Below are 19788 nucleotides of genomic sequence, written 5' to 3'. Positions count from 1 at the left end.
TGTTTCTAAGTAAGCAGTATAAATTTAAGGTTATTAATTAGAGATCCAAATTCTGATTGCCACCTTACACATACTGGTGCAGCTTTCATGCCTTTCATGGCATTTCCTTTCTATTTACTCCAGTATAAAGGGAACATAATCCAAATATGTCCCTTCGTCCTGCCCAATGCAAATAAAAGTTGCTACATCCCTGCTTCTCCAGCCTTCCCAGAATTTATTGTCCCTCTACGTGTCCATTACCAGGAAAAAGTCACTGCTCCCCCTACAAGACAAATGCCTATTTAGAAGCACAAAGAAGGGACTTACCTTTCACAAAAAGTGTGCAGACAGGGAAGTACTTTGGGGTTCTTGTAGCGGTCCAGGCATATGCTACAAATCAGAAACTGCTTGTCAATCTGACGGACCACAGGACTTGGGATGTTGGAGCCTTCACTGGCCATCCTAGACCACTGACATATGGGTCCTGTTCCCTTCTACCCTGCGCACTGCTGCAGTTGATGGCAGGAAAAAAAAAAAAAAAAAAAAAAAAAAAGAAGAAAGATGTCTTACAGTCTCCATGAAATAACATAATCAACAATAAATTCACCCATATTTCATCCTGATGCAGGTATTTATATTTCCATATAAGATGGATGCAAGGGAGAATTCAACTTCTAAAACATCTTACTGCTGATGAGAGCGTGGGAAACAACCTATACCACCTCTGTCAGAGTAGGCATTCTGGAAAGGCATGTTGCCTCTGAACTCTAACAGTTACAGAGCTGTCTGGTTTTAAAGACATACCACAACAAAAATGGTTTTGTGCCAGAAGGCGAAGCCAGTACTAACAAACACCGGATTTCTTACATCTACAGTACTGCTGGCAAAATGTTTAATATGAAACTGCACAAGCCAAATGGCTGCAACACAGAGTTTAAAAATGGTTCACCTAACACTTTTCCCACTTATAAGTGCCCCTTGTGCCAAAGATACAGCAGGTTTGAATATAAGGAGGCTCAAGTCAATACTTGGTCTCTAAGCAGCTCAGGCTTTCCAAGGCAGAAGTGACAAGCCCTCTGTTGCAGGTGCTGATCACGCTCATTTAAAGGTCACTTGATACTGCAAAGGTTTCTGTGGCCCATGACATTTATCAGCAGTGACACATGTGATCTTCCAGTGCTTGAACACACAGCCTGCTCTTCTGCCAGGGCTAAGCTGCTCTCCCTGAGCTGTGTATTTAGCAGGGCAGGTACAACTTGCTTATTGCAAGACACCAGTGACTATTTCTAGGAAAACAGAGGTGACCAAGGAGCAGTTTCTACTGACCTCCTGCTAACAGAGCCCTGGAGATCTACCTCTCAGCTAGCAGCACAAAGTTAATCACAGTTAAACTACCCTAAAGCAGTATCCAATGTGAAACTCCATGCACAAAATTGATGGGAGGCCCTTATGTGCCATTTTACTTCCCCCTGAAAAATGGTGAAACCGGAGAGCTTAAAAAAATAATAATAAAAAAAAAAAGCTATAATATTCCTGCAATGCAATGTTTGTTCATGACCTAAAAACATGGAACTTCAGAATTGATCCTTTGTTTTCCTTTTCTCCATTTCTTCTCTCACACTAAGATAAAAATATGAATATTGTATAAACACAAATTAATTTAGCTATCTAAGTGCCATAAATGACACATGTTAAACCTTGAGGTGTCAGTTATGAACCCACGCTACATTTTAAAAGCTGGAGTTAAAAAAGGCTTTACAAGAATACGAATGAAAATGCTCAGCTTTCACAGATGGGAGTAGAAAGAGAACACTATCCAATATGTGTTAATGCATTCAGCTGGACCTGCAGCGATGTGTTTCTAAATATAAATGTTTTCACTATTGATGCAGCTGCACTTTCCTTACCAAGAGGGAGAGGGGTGGGAACCCAAACACAACAGGCAAGATAATCAGAATCAGGAGGACTTCTCATCAGAAGCACAGTATCCAAACCAGTCACCAGTAAGTTATGAACAGTGCAGCTTTTCTTTGTTATGCATTGAGTACAGACTATTAAAAAAAAAAAAAAAAAGTACCTAAGATATGAAAGCTCTCCGTATAGCTGCCTATCATTAATAGCAGTTCTCTAGCAAACAAATATGACTTTCTGTAATTTCTTTTTCAGCTATCAAATACAGCTACACCAGCAAAAAATGTTTACATGAGGAGAACTCGCTTCTGCCTGTAAAATTTCATGCGCATTTCATCTGATCTTCATCCTTGTTTTCTAAATTCCCCCAGTCTCACTGCATAATCAAGCATTTTCGTCTGTAAGCCTGAAAATCAAGCCACCTTGATTTTCAGATGTTCACACTACCAGTGTAAGAGCATTAGCATGAGTTCAGAAATAAACATTTTTAATATTTGTTATTTTGTCTGGATCACAGTAGGCCATCATTGTCATTTACCCCCTACACTGACATGAACCAAGCTTCAATCGTGCACCTGAAAACAGAATTTCATCAGAACATTTCAAGCTGTGGCCTCTGTATGGTACAATAACTATACAAGTAGTTCATTTTACAAAGTTTCTTAAGTACGTTATTGCCAGGATTGAACATCTGATGCTGCAGCCTCCCTGAGCCAACTTCACCTTTGATGCAGTTTTGCTAAATGTGATGCAGTTATGGAAATGACGATGTTACTTATTGTTTCAATGAAAAAAATCATATAACCAAAGACTCTTTGAGGAAAGGTTGCACATTTTAGATGATCCATTTGAATTTAGACAATGGCAGCATTTATTATAATTAACTGGAATGCCTCAAAAATAGAACGTAAGTTTCAGATGGCAATGGGAGCTTTTATCAAGTATGACTGCTATTTTAACAGGACAAACATATTTTTTTAGTAGCATCTTCTGGATTTGGGATCTGCCACAGTTGATTTTCAGGGGTTCCTTTGCCTCACATCCAAAAACACAGTCCAAAAACACAGCCAAAAGACGACCTTTGAAAATAACTTTGAGAATCACTTTTCGTTATATTTACACTTCAGAATGTAAAATGGAAAGCTAAAGGCTTTTGAAACCTTGCATCACACCAGACACAGAACCCCACCCATTTATCTTTAAGAAGCACACACTGGAAACCTACATCAGGTTTGCCAAATCTAGTGCAAAAAGGGGTTGGGAAAAGTGTCCCCTTTGTCACTCTGTTGAGCTCAAGGAGCATCATTTTTCCAGCCACCCCAACATTGACATTATTCTTTTTTCCTTCACTGTTAATTTCCATTCAAAATAAGCTATACGGCAAAGAAAGGAGGAAACAATGGATCTCCAAGCTAGCATAAAGCCTGGCCCTGCTACGCATGCATGCCTTCAGGAGCTGAAGTCAGGGTGTGGCCCGAGGCATCTGTGAAAGAACACCATAATATACAATACGAGAAAGGGAGGAAAACGTTCAGGAACAGCAAGTAACAGTTCCAGAAGAGCTGCTTCATATTAACTGAGTCATGTAACAGAGAAATGCCCCTTATCTACAAGTCTCTTTGAATTAGCTCTACAATTTTTGAGCCATTACCGAATTCTCAGTTTTTGTGGCCCAACCAAGAGGGAGACTCTTGGAAAACTTCTAACTCTATATCTCACAGGATTTTTGTCTAAAAGAGCAGAACCCTCTGCTGCCAATACACTGCTATCACTGAACTCCACCCAGCCAGAACTGCAACAAGCCTGAAACTCTAGCCTGAGGAGAACAAATAGCTTGCAGCCTGTTCATCCTCCTCTTATCAATGGCATTCACAACCCAGAGGGTCTATTCATGCATTATGAATGGACAGGTTTCCCTTGGCAACGTTTGCAAAGGAAGTCAGGCCTGGGAGCTGTAAGAAAGGGTGGGGAACCTCAATAATGTCGCTTGAAATGCTGGGGGTGCTGGGGTTTAAAACTGCTTAAAACAGATACAGTGCCTGTCCACGCTTCAGTGGACAGGTACGAGGCATTTATAGCAGCACACCGAAATCAGCCAGTACAGAACACATTGTGTAAATTAATAATCAGAATTTCCACACAGACGACTGGTGGAGAAGGCTCGATAAGCTACATTTGCATTCCTCTCTCTCACACTCTTGCAACCAGTTTGGTGCCTTGTTTAAAATACAGCAACCCTCTTCACTCTTACAGCATGCAGAAACACAACAAACATTCGGGGCCAAAACAGAAGGAGCAACCCAGCAGCAGCCACCAGGAACAACACTGAGCAAACTTGAGCGTTTTAGACCTACCCATCTTTGTCGAAAAACTGCTCAATCAGTGCAGTGCTGAGGACAAAATCCTTGCAGGGATGGAGCTGCAGTTCCGCAGGAGTCCAAACGGATAAAACATCATCTGTCAGTATCTCAAGGCTCACACGTAAAACTGGTAAAGGATCCCTATCACAGCACGGTCAGTATGAGAGGCACAAGGTATTTTGTGCTCTGAGGAATGATGCTTCATCCCACGAAGAGGACAGGTGGAAAGAAAAAGGGAAGAATGAGAGGAGGCCCAGTGAAGTCGTCATGAATTCTTTTCCCCCAGGTCATTTACAAGTGGGAGACCCCTTCAGGATTCAGACCAATCAATCTTTATTTAGCACATCTTTTTCTCACTCAGCCTGGAAAGACTGCAGCAAATCGTGCAAGGGATTGTGGGATAGGGATGCAGTAGAGAGCTGCGACGAGATTCGCTGGGTGATTTTTTCTCCCTCCCTACTCAGCAATCAGCTGTTTGGAGGCTCCACACAGGGCCACTGAATTCGGTCACCAGAATGTTATTACAGGATTAGCTGGCAGAGACAGCCACCACTGTGCATCTGGCATGGCAATGCAGCTGAGAAATACATATGCAAATATTACTCGCAAATTGGAAGGGGGGGTTAACTCCCACGGGGAGGGCGGCTCTTACGCAACCCTGCTATGGGAACCATCGCCACAGGCGGAACTAAAGCACTTTCATTGAGAGAGGCAGATAAAGCCCAGCATTTAATGAGCGCCTTCTGATTTTTCCAGGAGTCACAGCATTTCCCAGAGCAGTGCTCCCCTGCTTCAACTTCCAGCAGCAACAACAGACCCAACAAGCGCCCTTTGTCTGTGCAGATGTTTCAAGCAGAGCCAAGGAGTCCCCTCAGAAAGCTGCGCTACTGACACACAAACCAGCAGCAGTGCCTCATGCCACGGAACAGCGTGTTTAACCCAGACCAGCTCAAAGCTTCACAGCAAAATTGGTGACCTCATGCTGAGGGACCAAGAGAGACCAAGCTGGCCACTTGCTGAACGTTCGTACAAGCAGTAATACAGAGCTGCATTCCTTTTATCTACTCTCTTCAAATAACAAATCAGAGATTGGTTTAGATTTTACCAGACTACTACCGAAGGAAATAAACAGATCCTTGGTGTCAGTGCTTACTCTCAGCTATGCAATTCTGAACACACAGATGCTACTGAAGCTAAGCAACATAGAATTAGCTTTGTCCTCCAGTATTACAGCTGGTGGGTTTTGCAGACAAGGTACTATTTGCGTCTCTAAATACAGTGAATCTTTTCTTTTGGACAACAAAACGAAAAACACAAATCATATGCAAGTATTTCAGCTCAGTGAGTCCAACAAAGCTTCCCACAAATAAAAAGGCACAAAAGCCCATTTACATCAGGAATAAACAAATGTTGGTTTTAATGTTGGTCTGCACTACTCTTAGTTAGAACAGATATAGTTATTTTAAAAATCACAGTTTAAAATATTGTTCAACACTCTTAAAATGCAGGCTCCCAAATGTACTTTTTGAATCTTGGACTGAATGACCAGGTAAACAGTACTGATAGTCATTTATCACGAGTGAAATTTAAATTCTTGTTAAAAATAGAGAATCTCTGCATGTCATTTATTTCCCATTTGGCAATCCTTTCACCAGATTTGCTCATACATCACGCAGATCCGGCCTGGTTTCCCTGGGTAATGCGCACAGGGCAAAAGCATGCTGTAATCCAGTTTATAACCTGAAATGAAACATCAGGCAGCATGCGTGCCTGTGTTAGGACTTGGGGTACTTGTGCCAAAATACTTCTCCTCTCACTCCCTTCGACTCTGTCAAAGAGAACGTAGCATGCTTCATTTTAGCTCCATGTTTTAGCACGCTGAAAGAAGCAGGAACCTGCACAGCAGGATTCACAGTTTAAAAAAAGGCCAGAGAGTTTCAGACACATTTTTGGAGAAAAGGGGGTGGGGTTTTACTGTTGTTTCTTCAGGTTGTTTTTTTTTTCCTTTTTCCTTTAAACTGCCTAGAGAACCTCACTCCAAAGAACAAGCAAAAAAATTCTTTTTTTTAACTCCCACAGCCAGAAGAACCAAAGTCTTTTGTTCCTGCCACTTGAACAAAGCCACATTTTAAACAAAAAATTGAGACCAAGTTGCAACTCCCAAATCCGAGGTGGAAGACTCTCAGACAGAAGCATACCGGCATCACTCAGCTTCTTGCTTTTCCTTGCTATTTCTAGCATCCTATTTACATACACTGAAGCAAAATGACAAGTGTTGCTCAACCTACCATTTCTCTTTACAGTCCATCCCAAGGACTACATACCCCTCAAATCAGAGCCGACCCCAGAACGTACCTCATGGCCAAAGAAGACTGCAGGAGTCAGAACTGCATCCACTCACAGGGAGCTGCAGCTCCAAATGAGAGATTGCTTCAAAGTGCAATTCTTATACAATTGTCTCCAAGGAAGCTGCCTGCTGACACAGATCTTATATGCTGGAAATTATTCTGCTTCTTCAACAAAACAAAACCATGGGACTGTGGCAAGGAAAATGAAACAACCAAAAAATAAGAAAACAAGATGTCATTTCCCTTGAGATTTTTGTTCTTGCATGTTTAATGTTAACATGTGGGTTTCTTCTCCCTTGTGAAGAGGAAATGGATTTGTGGCTCAGTGAACAATCTTGCACTTTACCCCATAACAGTTATTACCAGCCTGTTTCAAATAGGTTTATTGTGTGTGTGTTTTGAGTTGGGGGAAGGGCTTGGGGGTTGTTGTTTTTTTTTTTTTTTTTTTTTTTGAAAGAAAGAAAGAGAAAGAAAGAAAAAAAGAGAGAGAAGGAAGGGAGAAAGGGAAATCTGGGAGGAGGAAGGGAGTAAGGGAGGAAATGCCACCCAACCACAGAAGTTTACAGCACTCATTGGAAGTAAGTTCAGAAGAAAATATATGGCATATGCCATCTTTATAATGATGCAGAAATTAGTGTTTTAGCTCCTGCTAGCATCTCCTTTAATTGTTCTGTCTTTTAAATAATTTCTTCTTTTTCATTTTCTAAGCATAACCTGAATTTACATTCTGAGAGATCTCATAATTGGCAGGTTATAAAGAAAAAACACCAAACCCCACCCACAACTATTTTACAGAGCATTCTATAGATTGCTGTATGCTCCCCCTACTATTAAATAAGTCATCCAAACACTCTAGTTTAAGATTAATGGTCTGAACTCTAGTCTCTACTTTAAATTAACTGAGGGAAAAGCAGTCTAACTCAGTCTGTTGTACAGAGGATTTTGAAGTCAGCAGGAAAAAAAAAAAAAGATTGGGTTAGCCCAGACTAAATGGCTAAATAGTACAGTTCTAGGAAGTAAGCCTGACTGGAAAATATGAGACGGGACAGACCAGAAATCAATTACACAAAGTCATCCTGCTAGGAACAGGGGCTAGCTTGGGAATACAAATACAGGAGAGAATGGGCTGCTCCAACCCTCATCTGGCTCCACATCGCTAATTTGACCCTGGCGCCAGGAAAGCAGGTAGGGTGAAACAACCAAGCTCTGTCATTGTGGGACTGTGGCCACACCGGGAATCATGGGGCCTTAGTCATCTTGATGGGATGGTGGTGGCAGAGTCACCTTCACCTTTTTCTATTGGAGCTGTGCATGCATGCAGACCCAGAAGCTCCCACAGAGCAAGCACAGCCTGCAGCCTGAACTCACACAATCAACCAGCCCAGGCTGTAGTTCACACTGGCAAGAAAAGCCAGGGCTTCCTTCCACTGTAAGCTCCCCCCAACCAGAGGGCAACTGTTTCAGATGCTTGTCCCCAGCCATAGCCTCGAGCCACGATCACTCCCCCATCTCGTGATCTAGTACAGCAGATGCTCTTCCTCAAAGCTTGTGACCCAGCACATGGCTCGTCACAACTGAGGAGGAAAAGAACTTGAAAGGTTTTCCAGGGATGTAATGCTGGGTTACTGGAGACCTTCACAGACCCACAGCCCCACTGCATGTTCTCTACTGCCTTTGCCACCTTATTCTGTTTCCTCCTATCTTCTGCTCATGCACAGCTCAGCCTGCCAAGGCTTGCAGGCTGCTCAGAGCAGTGGCTGAAACAGCCTGGTTTCCCCTCTCTGCCAATGCAAACTTGACTCACACAACAGCACTCCCTGCCTGTTTCTGACACTGATGTCACAAGAAGAGCTGAACTGAGCACAAACTGCTTTTCCCATCTTTGTGTTATTCTTTCCCCTTTTGGGTATTTGCCATTGAGATGGGAGGGCCAGCCACAGCAGTGGGCTTACCTTCAGTACTATCACAAGTCAATGCCATTAATTAGGTTTCTTTAAAAGCTCTCAGCTGCTAAAGACCAGAATAACAAGAATAGAAGCCACTGCTATAAACAAAAGCTTGACAGTTCTACTGTTCTAATGCTTTTTCCTCCTTACTTTCCTGAATTTATAATCAAAGTCTGTAATAGGGTGCAAGCCTGAAATAACAGAGTAGGCCTCCTATGTGTGGGAATCAAATGTTGTTTCTGCATTAGAATTGGATAATATTTCTTTTGTTTCATGATCTCCGCTATCATAGTTCTTTTTGAGAGTCCTTCTACTTAACCCGGGGAAGCTCTCTGATAGTCTACATCACTGATCCTCCAGACGAACCTTCCCAGGCACGCACACTCTGTATATAGGTGTATAGATGTATATTTTGTCATACACACTGCAGGAATATCCTGCACGAGATCAAACCAGAGAACAAGGGATGGCCTGCCCGAGGAAGCGCCTGAAGAGACGTAGGAAGGCCTGGTATCATCCCCTGTGCTCTTTGTTTAACGAAGACTTTAAAGAAAATCACCATATCAATACGGCAAGGAGAGCACCGAGACAGCTTGGAAACAACAGCACGGCTGCTGAGTGACACCAGGTAAAAGACAAATTAACAAGTAAATAGCAAATGTAAACCAGATTGTGAACCTGGAGTACCCAGCCAGTGGGGAAACAGGGGAGGGGGGAGGCAAGGGGAGAAAGGCTGCCATGTTGTGTCCATAGGCGCTCCTGCTTGCGCCATTGCAATCGCGAATAAAATCTGCTTTTATCAGAGATACCGTCCTGACAAACATTACTTGGATATTTCCAACATACAAAAATACCCTCCTGTGTAGAGGAGGGAAGCGTAACAGCTGGCATTTAAAGACCCCTTTCCTTTTGTTCCCCCCCACCCAGAACCTCTGTCTCCTTTTGCAGTACCCCTACAGCCCTTTGGCAGTTCTGCTTCCATCCCTACAGACCTCGTGTTCCCACTACCCAAATTTAGATGATCTAAGAGACTTTCCGGTAGCTGCTGTGCACACATCCAGGAACATGGCAAGTTAAGAGTCGTGCCATCACACGGTAATCACACAGCTGAGATGTGGTACTTAACTTCGAGGCAATTTGACTGTTTGAGCTCTTCAAACCTCACTGTAGGATAGGGCCTAGCACAATTAATTCCCACAGCAGTACACCAGGGTTTACTATGCCTGCAAGGACGATCCGAGTGCATGGAGTGGAAGTCCAGGAGTCCCCAACCAAATGACCAGTTATTCCAAATATTTCAGACAGAAGGGACAAGAAATGAGGGGAAAAAGGCAAGTCAAGAAATACTATCACGTCAGGTCAAATGTCAACCTCAGATATTTTGTTTATTAAACATAGAAAGGGTTGTAAAACATCATATTCTCAGGTGAGCTATTTTTAAAAGTAAAAATCCACGGTAAGGCAGGTTGAAGTAATTCTTTTAGGGACTAAAGGTTGTGATGGTCTAAGTAAAAAGATCTTAAATTCTACACTCGACACCCAGAGCAGATAGAGCATATATGCTATATGCATGCAAGTTGGGGGGGGGGGGGGGGGGGGGGGGGAAAGCTAAGCTGGCAAAAAAACTTTTCCTCAAATCACTGCAGCTTCCATAAGCAGCTGCTCTGAAATGCTACTTGAAATAAAACTGCTGCGTGGAGACTCCATATTAATCACTATTAACCACTTCCAGGCACAGGACATCAGGCAATACAAACAAAAAGCAAGAGGCAGAGCAGGAATCACTTTGGGAAGAAATCCATGGACTTTTCTACATACTGTTAGATATAATGTACATTGAAAAATGCTGTAGGCATTTTCTTCAGAGCTGCTAAGCAATGGCCAGAAAAGTAAAAGGTAGATGCAAATGCTTGATTCGTTTGATACCTGAGCAGTGAAGGTTGAACTGCTCAAAGGCCACCCACTCCAATCTGTCCTGAAGCACTGGTCTGGACCTAACCCACACTGCATCTCTGCTTAATCATACTGTTCTGCAGTTTCTCCCTCCAGGAGAGATGACACCCACCAGGTACCCGAATTCAGTCACATAATTCCCTGCTGACCTCTCCTCTTCTTCCGTTTCCTTTTACCTCTGCTGGATTTGGATGATCTAGCACAAAGTTCAAATTAGCAAAGGACAGGACAGCACCCAGCTCTCATCATATGCCACACAACCTGTACACTAAATTAAGACAGATACTCCCAGCCCTTTTGTTGTTTTGTTTATTTGTTTTTCCTTTGAAACCTTCAGAATGTCACACCTCAGCAGAAACAGAGTATGGAACATAAATCGGGAGAAAAATTAGATCTTTCACAGCAAGAAACAGTGGATAGAATATTAACATTCAAAAAGCAAACAACAGAAGCAGAAAGCACACAGTTTCTCCATAGCGCACAGTTTGGGAAAATAAGCTGCCTGAGCAGATAGGTTTCTGCACACATGGGAGAGGGACTGGGAAGGATGGGGGCAAAAAAAGCCCCTCTCCAACCCCTGCACAGGCTCACATACCCCGCAGTGCTTGTTTTAAGGATAAAATACTGCTGTCTGCATCTCTGCATATACCTGAACTTTTGCACAATGTTCACCTCATTTTCTTGTTTGGAGCCCAACAGCAACGTTACCTTCTATGTCTGTCAAGTCTTCTGAACCAAGATGTCTTTCAAACACACAGTGGTACATTTAAGCACACGTACTGTCCTTGCATTCGGAGAAGCCCTCAGTCAAGCATTAAGTGGCAGGCAGAGGTTTGCCCAGGCAGGATCCTTATGCCTGTAATAACACGACTGAACTTTCCCAGCACTGGGTAAGCACGCAGCTGCACACACAGGTATTCCGGCAGCACCAGATACAGTGCAGCAGTGTCAGAATAACCTTGGCAGGACGAGCTCCCTCCTTATAACAATGGCTGTATATACGGAAGCTAAACCGACCAAACCACAATAACAAAAAGCAATCAATGGCTCCCCCCGGGGAGCTCCAAAGACACAGATTCCGAGCCTGTCAGCTGCCGTCTCCTCCTTCACACTCACAGGTCACTCCATGTGACTTAGCGTTAGTCAGCTCCAGCACTTCGTGACTTGGGAACACCCAGTGGCTGAACTACACCTAGTAAACAAGCCTGTAGCAAGGACACTGGCTTGCTGACGGCGCTTCAGCGCTCCTATGTAAAGAACTGTTGTTATGGGAAAAAGCAGAAACTTCCCTACAGCACAGATGATGTGTTCCTCAGGTCTTGTGCCTTATCTAAAGAAACGCACCAATTCTCAATGTGCATTGCCATGGCAGTTTCACTACAGCCACAGTAGATGCTGCCATGTCCAAGCCTCCTACAGGGGCACTGAAAGGTTGATCAAAAGCAAATTCCCAACACTTGACAATATGCCAGACTTCTGCAAAAACTACATTCATAAAAGACCCTCATATGCACCTTTCTCCATTTATATTAGTCTCTTAAAACTGACTTACTCCTCCTAACTTACAAATAGCTAACGAAATACGAGGAAAGTAGTACCACTCACATGACATTGTTTTTAAGATTCTCAAGCTGAGATACAATACATGGTATACACATTCCTATATCAAAATACATCCTTATTATTTTCTGGGAAATTCAGTACCTTTAGAAATACTGGAAGCAGAAGTTAGAAGAAAGATTCACAAACATTAACCACGTGAATACAGGTGTATTTTTAAATTAGAAATGCACTTGGAAAAAACACTGGTCTCAGGACAAGAGCAATATTGTCTTAAATTAGTTGTGATATCATCTGGATTATGACAGCACCCGGCAGTCTCACTCAAGTACCAGAATCCCACAGCTACAACAGAACACAGCCTGTGCACGCATAGCTTAGTCCATGAGTTTACAGTTCAGGTATTGCTGTTTAACCACAGTAGCACAAACTGACCAAGTACCTTTCTATGCTATGAAATAAGTTTTTGTAGGAAGCCATTAGTTTGGATGAGGGCTATTTTTGCAAGGAAAGAGATGCAAGACAGTAGCACATGCAGCTCAAATATTTTGGAGTCAGAAAATAGGATCAGACCTTTGCAGCTTCTCTCTGCGGATGCCATGAAGAGCTGTAAGTGCTGCCTGAGAATTTAGAAGCAATGCTCACGATGACTCTGACAAGATGTACTGTGCTGTTTTTGAGACAGGTGATACACCTTATCATCAAAACATCAACATAGATAGAGAACTATGTGAAGTAACCAGCTGTAGGCACCATTATCAGAAGTAATAGAGAAATCTTTGTGGGAAATGAGCTACAGATACAGCATAGAGCCTCTGCACTATTTCAGCTGTTCTTCTTGTCCAGCTCAAGTACCACAGTGAGGGACTGTTACGATACATTCCAAAAAAACACTCTTGTATACCGAGTTAAATTTAATTCACAATTTAATTCTTATTCACAACCAGTATTTTGTTGCATTTCACTCTTTCTTTTTACTGGCCACAGAAGAGAAGCTCCTTTAAGGCTACCAGTAAGGTACTGGATACTACTCCATCCTGTGATCTATGCAACTTACTGCCCCAGGATGATACAGCTTTTAATATACTACATTCATTCCGGGCAAGAATGACAAACTCATGAAGGATAAACTGATTAAAGAATTTTAACTACAGAGAAACCACCTCTACCAGAAGCAGAGCTGGAAGCACAAATCACTGAAGATGAAAGAGCGCTCTGGGGAGTACCATTATTTGTCTGATCTATTCTTATGCTCTTCTGCAGGCATCTACCATCAGCCACCACTCAAATTACAAGGCTGAGCTAGCTTTACTTCTGACTTGACCCAGACACAGCTTCAAAATACTTGGTGTAGATATCACACGAGTTGCCATAGCAGCCACTCCATTTTGGCAAAGCAAATGGATAATAATGGAGCTACAGGGCTGTTCTTATTGCTGTTCCTATTGCTTAGCAGAGCCATGACATTTATGATTAGCAGATGAAATTAATCCATCAGACAGTTGCCTTAATACACTACTGTTTATGGAAAATGTCACTGAGGGCCACAGTACATCTTCAGCAAGTTTCTGAGTCATATGAACAAGGCACCAACAGTGAGACTGACTGGTCATCACCTCAAAGACAGAGCATTTTTATGGTAAATTAATACTAACCCAGCATTTCCCCTCACCTCCTCCTTTTCAAACATAGCTCATCCATAAGAAATAAAAAAGAGTAGTACTTCCTTAAGACTGACGTTTGTTCTGCTTTTCTGCAGAAGTATTCTGCATTATTCTAAATGCAGTGCAATAGATCTGGAGGAAACTAGGCTTTTATTGCTGCCCTTTCTCATTTCAAAGTTGTCCACCTTCCCCAACAGAAGCTGCTGCACAGAGGGCGCACAGCACAGAGCATGCCTTCTGAAGTACACACTTTGGGGCAAAATAATGATGGTTGCTCACAAGGTGAAGGCAACCATTGCACACCTCAGATATGCATCCTGGAAGCTCAATATGGGAAGAAGCCTTCCTGCTATTCTTACATGGAATCAAGGCTGTGCAACGTGCATCTTCTGATGAAACAAACACAAGAAATTTTTTATAAAAATATTCACTTCTTTTTTTTTTCCTGTTTCCCTCCAAGTACTTTGGGAAAACCACACACTAAGCTGTACGATAGTATTGGCTCAGCAACATTCAGGTTCTGATTTCTTGGGTCCTAGGTTTTCCAGCTCTGACAGAGTGCAACTACTTAAGCTCTAAATATAACAAGAAACACCTACAGAGATTTATCTCCTGAGAGTTAATCCCTGAATGTTTACATTATCTCTTCTGCCAACATGAGTATTAAAGGAGAGAAAGTTGTAACAGTGTATTTCATTAATTCTGTTTCCCCATTGGAAGAGGAGGAAAAAAATCATGGTGTAAATGCACACAAACTAGATTCACTTTTCCTCCTTTTTCTTTTCCTCCAGTCTATGTGTGTTGCAAAGGCTCATTCTTCAGTTCTGAGTTCTTATCCCTAATGGTCGTTCTAGTTCCTGAGGAACTTCTAAACATCTTTTTACAGTAAGTACAACATAAAACTGTTCTCAGAAGAACTGGAGAAAAAAAAGAGCATCTGCTCTTTTGGAAGATGTGCTTCTTAAAGGGCAGGCAAATTCTCTAATAATACAGACCATGAGTCCATGAGTTAAACATGGTACACGTATTAAGTTTCTCCAAGGACTACTGTAGAATTTAAGGCATTTAGAGGCCTTAAACATAATTGTTGGAATCTTTGCCAGAGTATTTCCAAGTTCAGCAAAATCTTTTGAATGCAATCTTTTCTTCTTTTTGCTTTTTTTTTTTTCCCTCCCCCTCCAGAAGGGGTCTGTAAGTTACTCTGTCAAGTGCATTTTTTCTTTAACATTCCACCTCTTTTTTGAGGGCTTATTCTTCTGCAGAAGTGGCAGGAGCATATTCATATTACTCAGAGTTAAGCAGTTCTGAAAAATTAAACCATAGCTCTTTCCTCGCTAAATAAACTTCTGAGCACTCCTCAAAACATACCAGAGAATAGCAGGTACCTCTGACCTCAAAATAATCCAGATCAACTAAACTTTGCATTGGAGGAGGCAAATACAGTAGAAACCTTTGCAGAGTCTGAAATTTATACTTTTCCTTCATGGCATCACTCCACGTGATAGTTTTTCAAATCATGAGTTCAACGAAGGGACAGCTAGCATTCAACACATTATAAAAAAAAAAAAGAATAAATAAATAGAAAGGATCTTCACTCTACATTTTCAGAATGGAAAGAAAAAAACCAAACAGTCAGAGTGGCTTTACATGACAAAAACAGAAAGTCATCCAGAAATAAACTGATCATACACATGTTTAGGCTAATACCATTAAAGCAAATAAATACATACTGGATTAGGATCAGATTGCTGAACATTCATTTGAAACATGCATTTGAAACATTTAGAATGGTTTAAAAATGAAACTGCATCTATTCCAATCTTTATGTCTCTTTTGCAGAAAGAATCCATTCTGACTTGAGGCACAACGATGCACCTACAGACACCGTGCATCCAAGACTGAAAATATTCAGCAGTATAACAGTGAGAGAGAATAAATAATATTGTCACACCTGAGCAAAAGTGCTGACCAGAAAAAGCTGAGTTGTCCAGTAAGTACCAGGGGGCCTTTTAGGCTGTAGACAATTATGGCTCATTTTTGTGTCATTTGTCTTCTCCAGGGTGCAAGGCACATTCTTAAAGTTACTATAGACTGGATTTTAGATCTAACAGTAAAGTGTCATAGAGTCATTTCTGCAGCAGTTTGTTTGTAAACTACTAGCAGTCCGGTTATACAGGATATATTTTGATGTTTGTGTCAACCACATCTACATGTAACATATGAGGTGCCAGGATACATGCTGTTAACATCTTGCACATATCCGTGATTAGCAGCCTTCTTAATTTAGCTGTGCCTTTTTTAACCTTACTGTCGCTAAATAATGTAATTTACTTGTGAGTTTGTGCCCTAACGCCCACCTGGCAAGCAGGAAGGTTGCCTGGTGGCCAGCAGGCCTCTCAGCTGACTCAATTCCCTGTTCTCCCCATTAGAATGGCATGCTATGTCATTTATTTCACTTCATACTATTCCAGTTCAAACCGTATTTCTACTTTCACCTTTTAAAATAAGCAATTCCTAATCCAAATACAGCAGAACACCCCAATTATTAAGAGGAGTGAGATGCAATGTCAGGATATGCGTACAGATTCTGTGACAGAAAAGGTTCACAATGTTTTTCATAAAAGGTTGGAAGAAACCACTGAGATCATCTAGTACAATCGTCAGCCCATCACCACTAACCCATGTGTATCAGTGTGTCACCTATCTTTTTCTTGAAAAACTCCAGGGGTGGAGAAAACATGGTAGAAAATAGTAAACAACTGACTTTAATACTACAATTTATACCATAAATATTCAGTTATTTAAATCGCATAAATGAAACCTGGTCTTCATATAAATAAAATGGCTCAGAAAGGTTGACAAATGCCAAGCAGCTGCTGCTATTGCAGGCACAAGTGACCTTACAGCACACCAACAGACCACCCCCAGTGGGGTCATCCAAACACAACAGCAGGCCCAAACAGAAGCAGTACATCTTAAAAAAAAATCAGCCATCAAAAATAGAGGAACAAAGAGATGAAAACCTACTTATATGAATCATAGACCCTGTTCTTCTCCTGCCAGTATTCGGATACTTGAGTAACTTCCAGGCAATTACTATTTTCTTCTTTTGTTTTGGAGCCTTTTGTTTTCTGTTGTTCATGACACATGGACAGCTGCTTTTTTTTTTTTTTCCTTAAACCACAACCTACATTCTCTGGAAACAACATATCTAATTTTGACTGAAGGTGTCAGCCAAACATAACATCAGAGATTGTGCATTCTATTGTGAGATTCACAGGACTTATTCAACACGGTTCCTGAAACCTGACGTAAGAAGCAAGTTCATGTATGTTATCCAGCAAATCACGGGTGGGTGGATGTCCAGGAGAAAGTTTTGGGGGTTTTAGGTATAAGGAGAAGAAAGAAAACCTCAAGAAACATTTGTAGATTCAGAATTGACGGATTTTTCTAACACAGAACACTGCACTGTCATTAACAAAAAATAAAAAAATAAAAAAATTGAAAGATTATTTTCTACAGCTCTTCTACAGTATTAAGGATTATAACTTATGAACCGGAAGTTATTATCTGGAGTAAAGATGTGTTTGCTGCTATATGTTCACATGTAGTTCAAACCAGCTGTATTCATGTCCTCAGGCATACTTAATTTTGATGAGGTAATTTGCTTGCCAACTGATCAAATCCAGTTTTTTCACATTTGGCTCAAAGATCTCTCCCAACATACCAATGTACATTGTGCCTTTGTTTTTGTACGAATTGATGTGTCACAGTATTACATTTCTCTAAAACTGCATATTCAATATTTTATGCAGATTATTCCATTTTTGCTTTACTACAGCAACGTACATCTCCTTGTTCTCTGAATTAGAACACCCAGATCTTTCCAGTTCATTTAATTATCTAATTTTCCTCAAAGGAATCATATGTATATGTATATGCATATATATATACACACACATACATATATATATATATATAAACTATATAAACTGTGTTTATATAAGCTGTCCAAATCCTAGTTTTATTATGAATTGATGAAATTCCATTATCAGTCAAAGACAAGCCTAAGATGCTGATGGCTTCAAGCATCAATTATCTAGGCTTTTCCAGGAAACAGAGTGACCTCCAGAGTAAGACTGCCAGAGAAAAATACTATCATGAGTTTGGGAAATCCCCCAGCTGATTGCCATCTTGGTGCAAACAAGACCTGAGTTTCCAAACGCAGTGCATATTGTGGGATATAGCAGAATTCAGTGTGTGTGCTATCAGGCCATGGACATTGTTTGTCTCATACCTTGCCTCAAAACCAAGATACCGCTGAACTTCTACTAGAAAATAACTTCCACAAAGAAGACAAACAGTTGAGACCCAACACCACTTACCTGATGCAATAAAGGCATTAAACATATACATTACCCTGAAGCTCTTGTTAGCATCACCAGTCAATTCTTGTTCAGCTCTTACATGAGAAGTGTGGAATTTTAAGGAAAGAGCTTCTAATGATTGTATCACAATAGTTGGTCTCAAAACTGTTAGCCGGGTAACAAATGCCCTCAAATGGTCTGAGGCTGCAACAGGAGGCAGCTTCTCTCATATCACATCCTTACTTGATGAATACTTAGTCACTGTGCTTTTGCCATAGTTTTGTTACACACATACAAGCAGGCATTTATATAACTGTTTTGGCCTGATGATATTTAACTTCAGGGTGATTATTGCCTTATTCTTGGTATATTGGTATGTTATAATTTTTTGTTCTTACTTAAACCTGTCAATCTGCCTGACGGTCTGCCTGGAATACATTTTGAAAATAGTGCAATAAAATTAAAGTAGCATGGAGAAGGAGGGGGTGTGGGGAAGGATGCTTAGCAAGGGAGATAAACGTCAGGAAATAGCTTTACTTGTTCTTCACAAAAGCAGAACGACAGAACATGGCAGCTTTAGCATCAGCTGCCACCTTCAAAAAATCTAACACCTGTGAGAAGTAAAACTCTCCCTCCTAATTATACCTCAACACTGTCCTCTCAGCTTAACAGAGTCATTATTTTGCTTTGAATAAGCATCACTATTTCCTTCCTAGGCAAGCTGCTTGGCTCTGTTTCAATTATTTCTTTTAAATATTAAAGAGCAGGAAACATTTCCCCTGTCACATCCTGTCCTCTTTACACAGTGTCACACAGTTCCCTTTGAAACTCTGGCACCTACAGCAAGCTCGACACGCAGTTCAATCAAAACATTTGCTATTGTATTTGCCAACTACAAACGAATTTCTGCGCACGTTCTGAGAAGGTTTAAAGGTTCTGACAGGCACCCAAAGTCAAGCTAGCATGACTGCTAAGGAAAGGTGGTGTCAAGGCACTTATCCTCCGCCTCCCTGGATGTGCGAAGAGACATGAAGACAAAGCACTCACTACTCTGCACAGCAGAGCACCTGGCAAGGGTTCGCTGCTCAACCCCTACACTCCCAAAGCACTCGAGAGCACAAAAAGCACAAGGACAGTTAGAGACACGTGTGAAAGGGTAACTTACGTTGTTTAGAGAAATGCTGGGAAAGGACTGCTGCGGTTTCTTCAGTATTCTACACTGGCGTTGGCAGAGAAGACAGTCAAAAAAGTACACCTAAGGAGATCTCTCTTGTTTCTCTCCCTGTTCGTTTTCTCTGGAGTCGCTCAGCATGAAGAAAGCCAACAGTTGAAAGTTTATCTCCTCGTATTTCCGAGTGACATGGCTGACTCTCCTTGGACACATACCAACATTGCAGTAAAAATAGACAAAAGAGGGGGAGGGAAGAAGCAACCTAGCTTGAGCCTGAATCTTCTTAACTCAGTGTTTTCTGTAAAAGCTGCTCTTGTGTTAGAAGCTCCCATCTCCACACTAACTTGCAGAGCACGGAGTCATCCATCAGGTTTTCACAAATTGCAAATTACAAGCAAAGCAGGCAACAAACACAGCCTGGTTTATGCTGAACTCCCAGGCACCAGCCTTACAAGTAACCTGAAGTACAAAGGATTTGAAAATAAACAGCCAGCTACACACTGATCTGCTCTCTATCAAGCACGTGGCT

General features: G+C 41.5%; 1 protein-coding gene and 1 long non-coding RNA gene across 12 annotated transcripts in view; one reads left to right on the top strand and one right to left on the bottom strand.

Moving 5' to 3' along the window:
- TRIM2 (tripartite motif containing 2) overlaps nt 1–19788 on the bottom strand; it is an 85226-nt gene that overhangs the window by 37346 nt on the left and 28092 nt on the right. For 5 of the 11 annotated variants that reach the window (XM_048941638.1, XM_048941645.1, XM_048941644.1 and 2 more), the window contains exon 2: nt 307–488. In XM_048941638.1, the coding sequence (XP_048797595.1) occupies nt 307–440 (134 nt within the window). In that variant the 5' untranslated portion in view covers nt 441–488. Of the gene's footprint in view, nt 1–306; nt 489–4244; nt 4813–19253; nt 19462–19788 lie in introns of those variants that run through there. The other 6 variants (XM_048941639.1, XM_048941641.1, XM_048941640.1 and 3 more) reach the window with 6 other exon arrangements.
- LOC125691811 (uncharacterized) overlaps nt 9106–19788 on the top strand; it is a 46763-nt gene continuing 36080 nt past the window's right edge. Inside the window, exon 1 of the long non-coding RNA XR_007376268.1 lies at nt 9106–9172. This is a non-coding gene — a long non-coding RNA (uncharacterized LOC125691811). The remainder of the gene's footprint in view (nt 9173–19788) is intronic.

This window comes from Lagopus muta, chromosome 4 (assembly GCF_023343835.1).
Source record: "Lagopus muta isolate bLagMut1 chromosome 4, bLagMut1 primary, whole genome shotgun sequence".
Taxonomy (NCBI): Eukaryota; Metazoa; Chordata; class Aves; order Galliformes; family Phasianidae; genus Lagopus; species Lagopus muta.
Note: the sequence above shows the minus strand (reverse complement) of the source record. Positions and strands in the feature narration are given on the sequence as shown.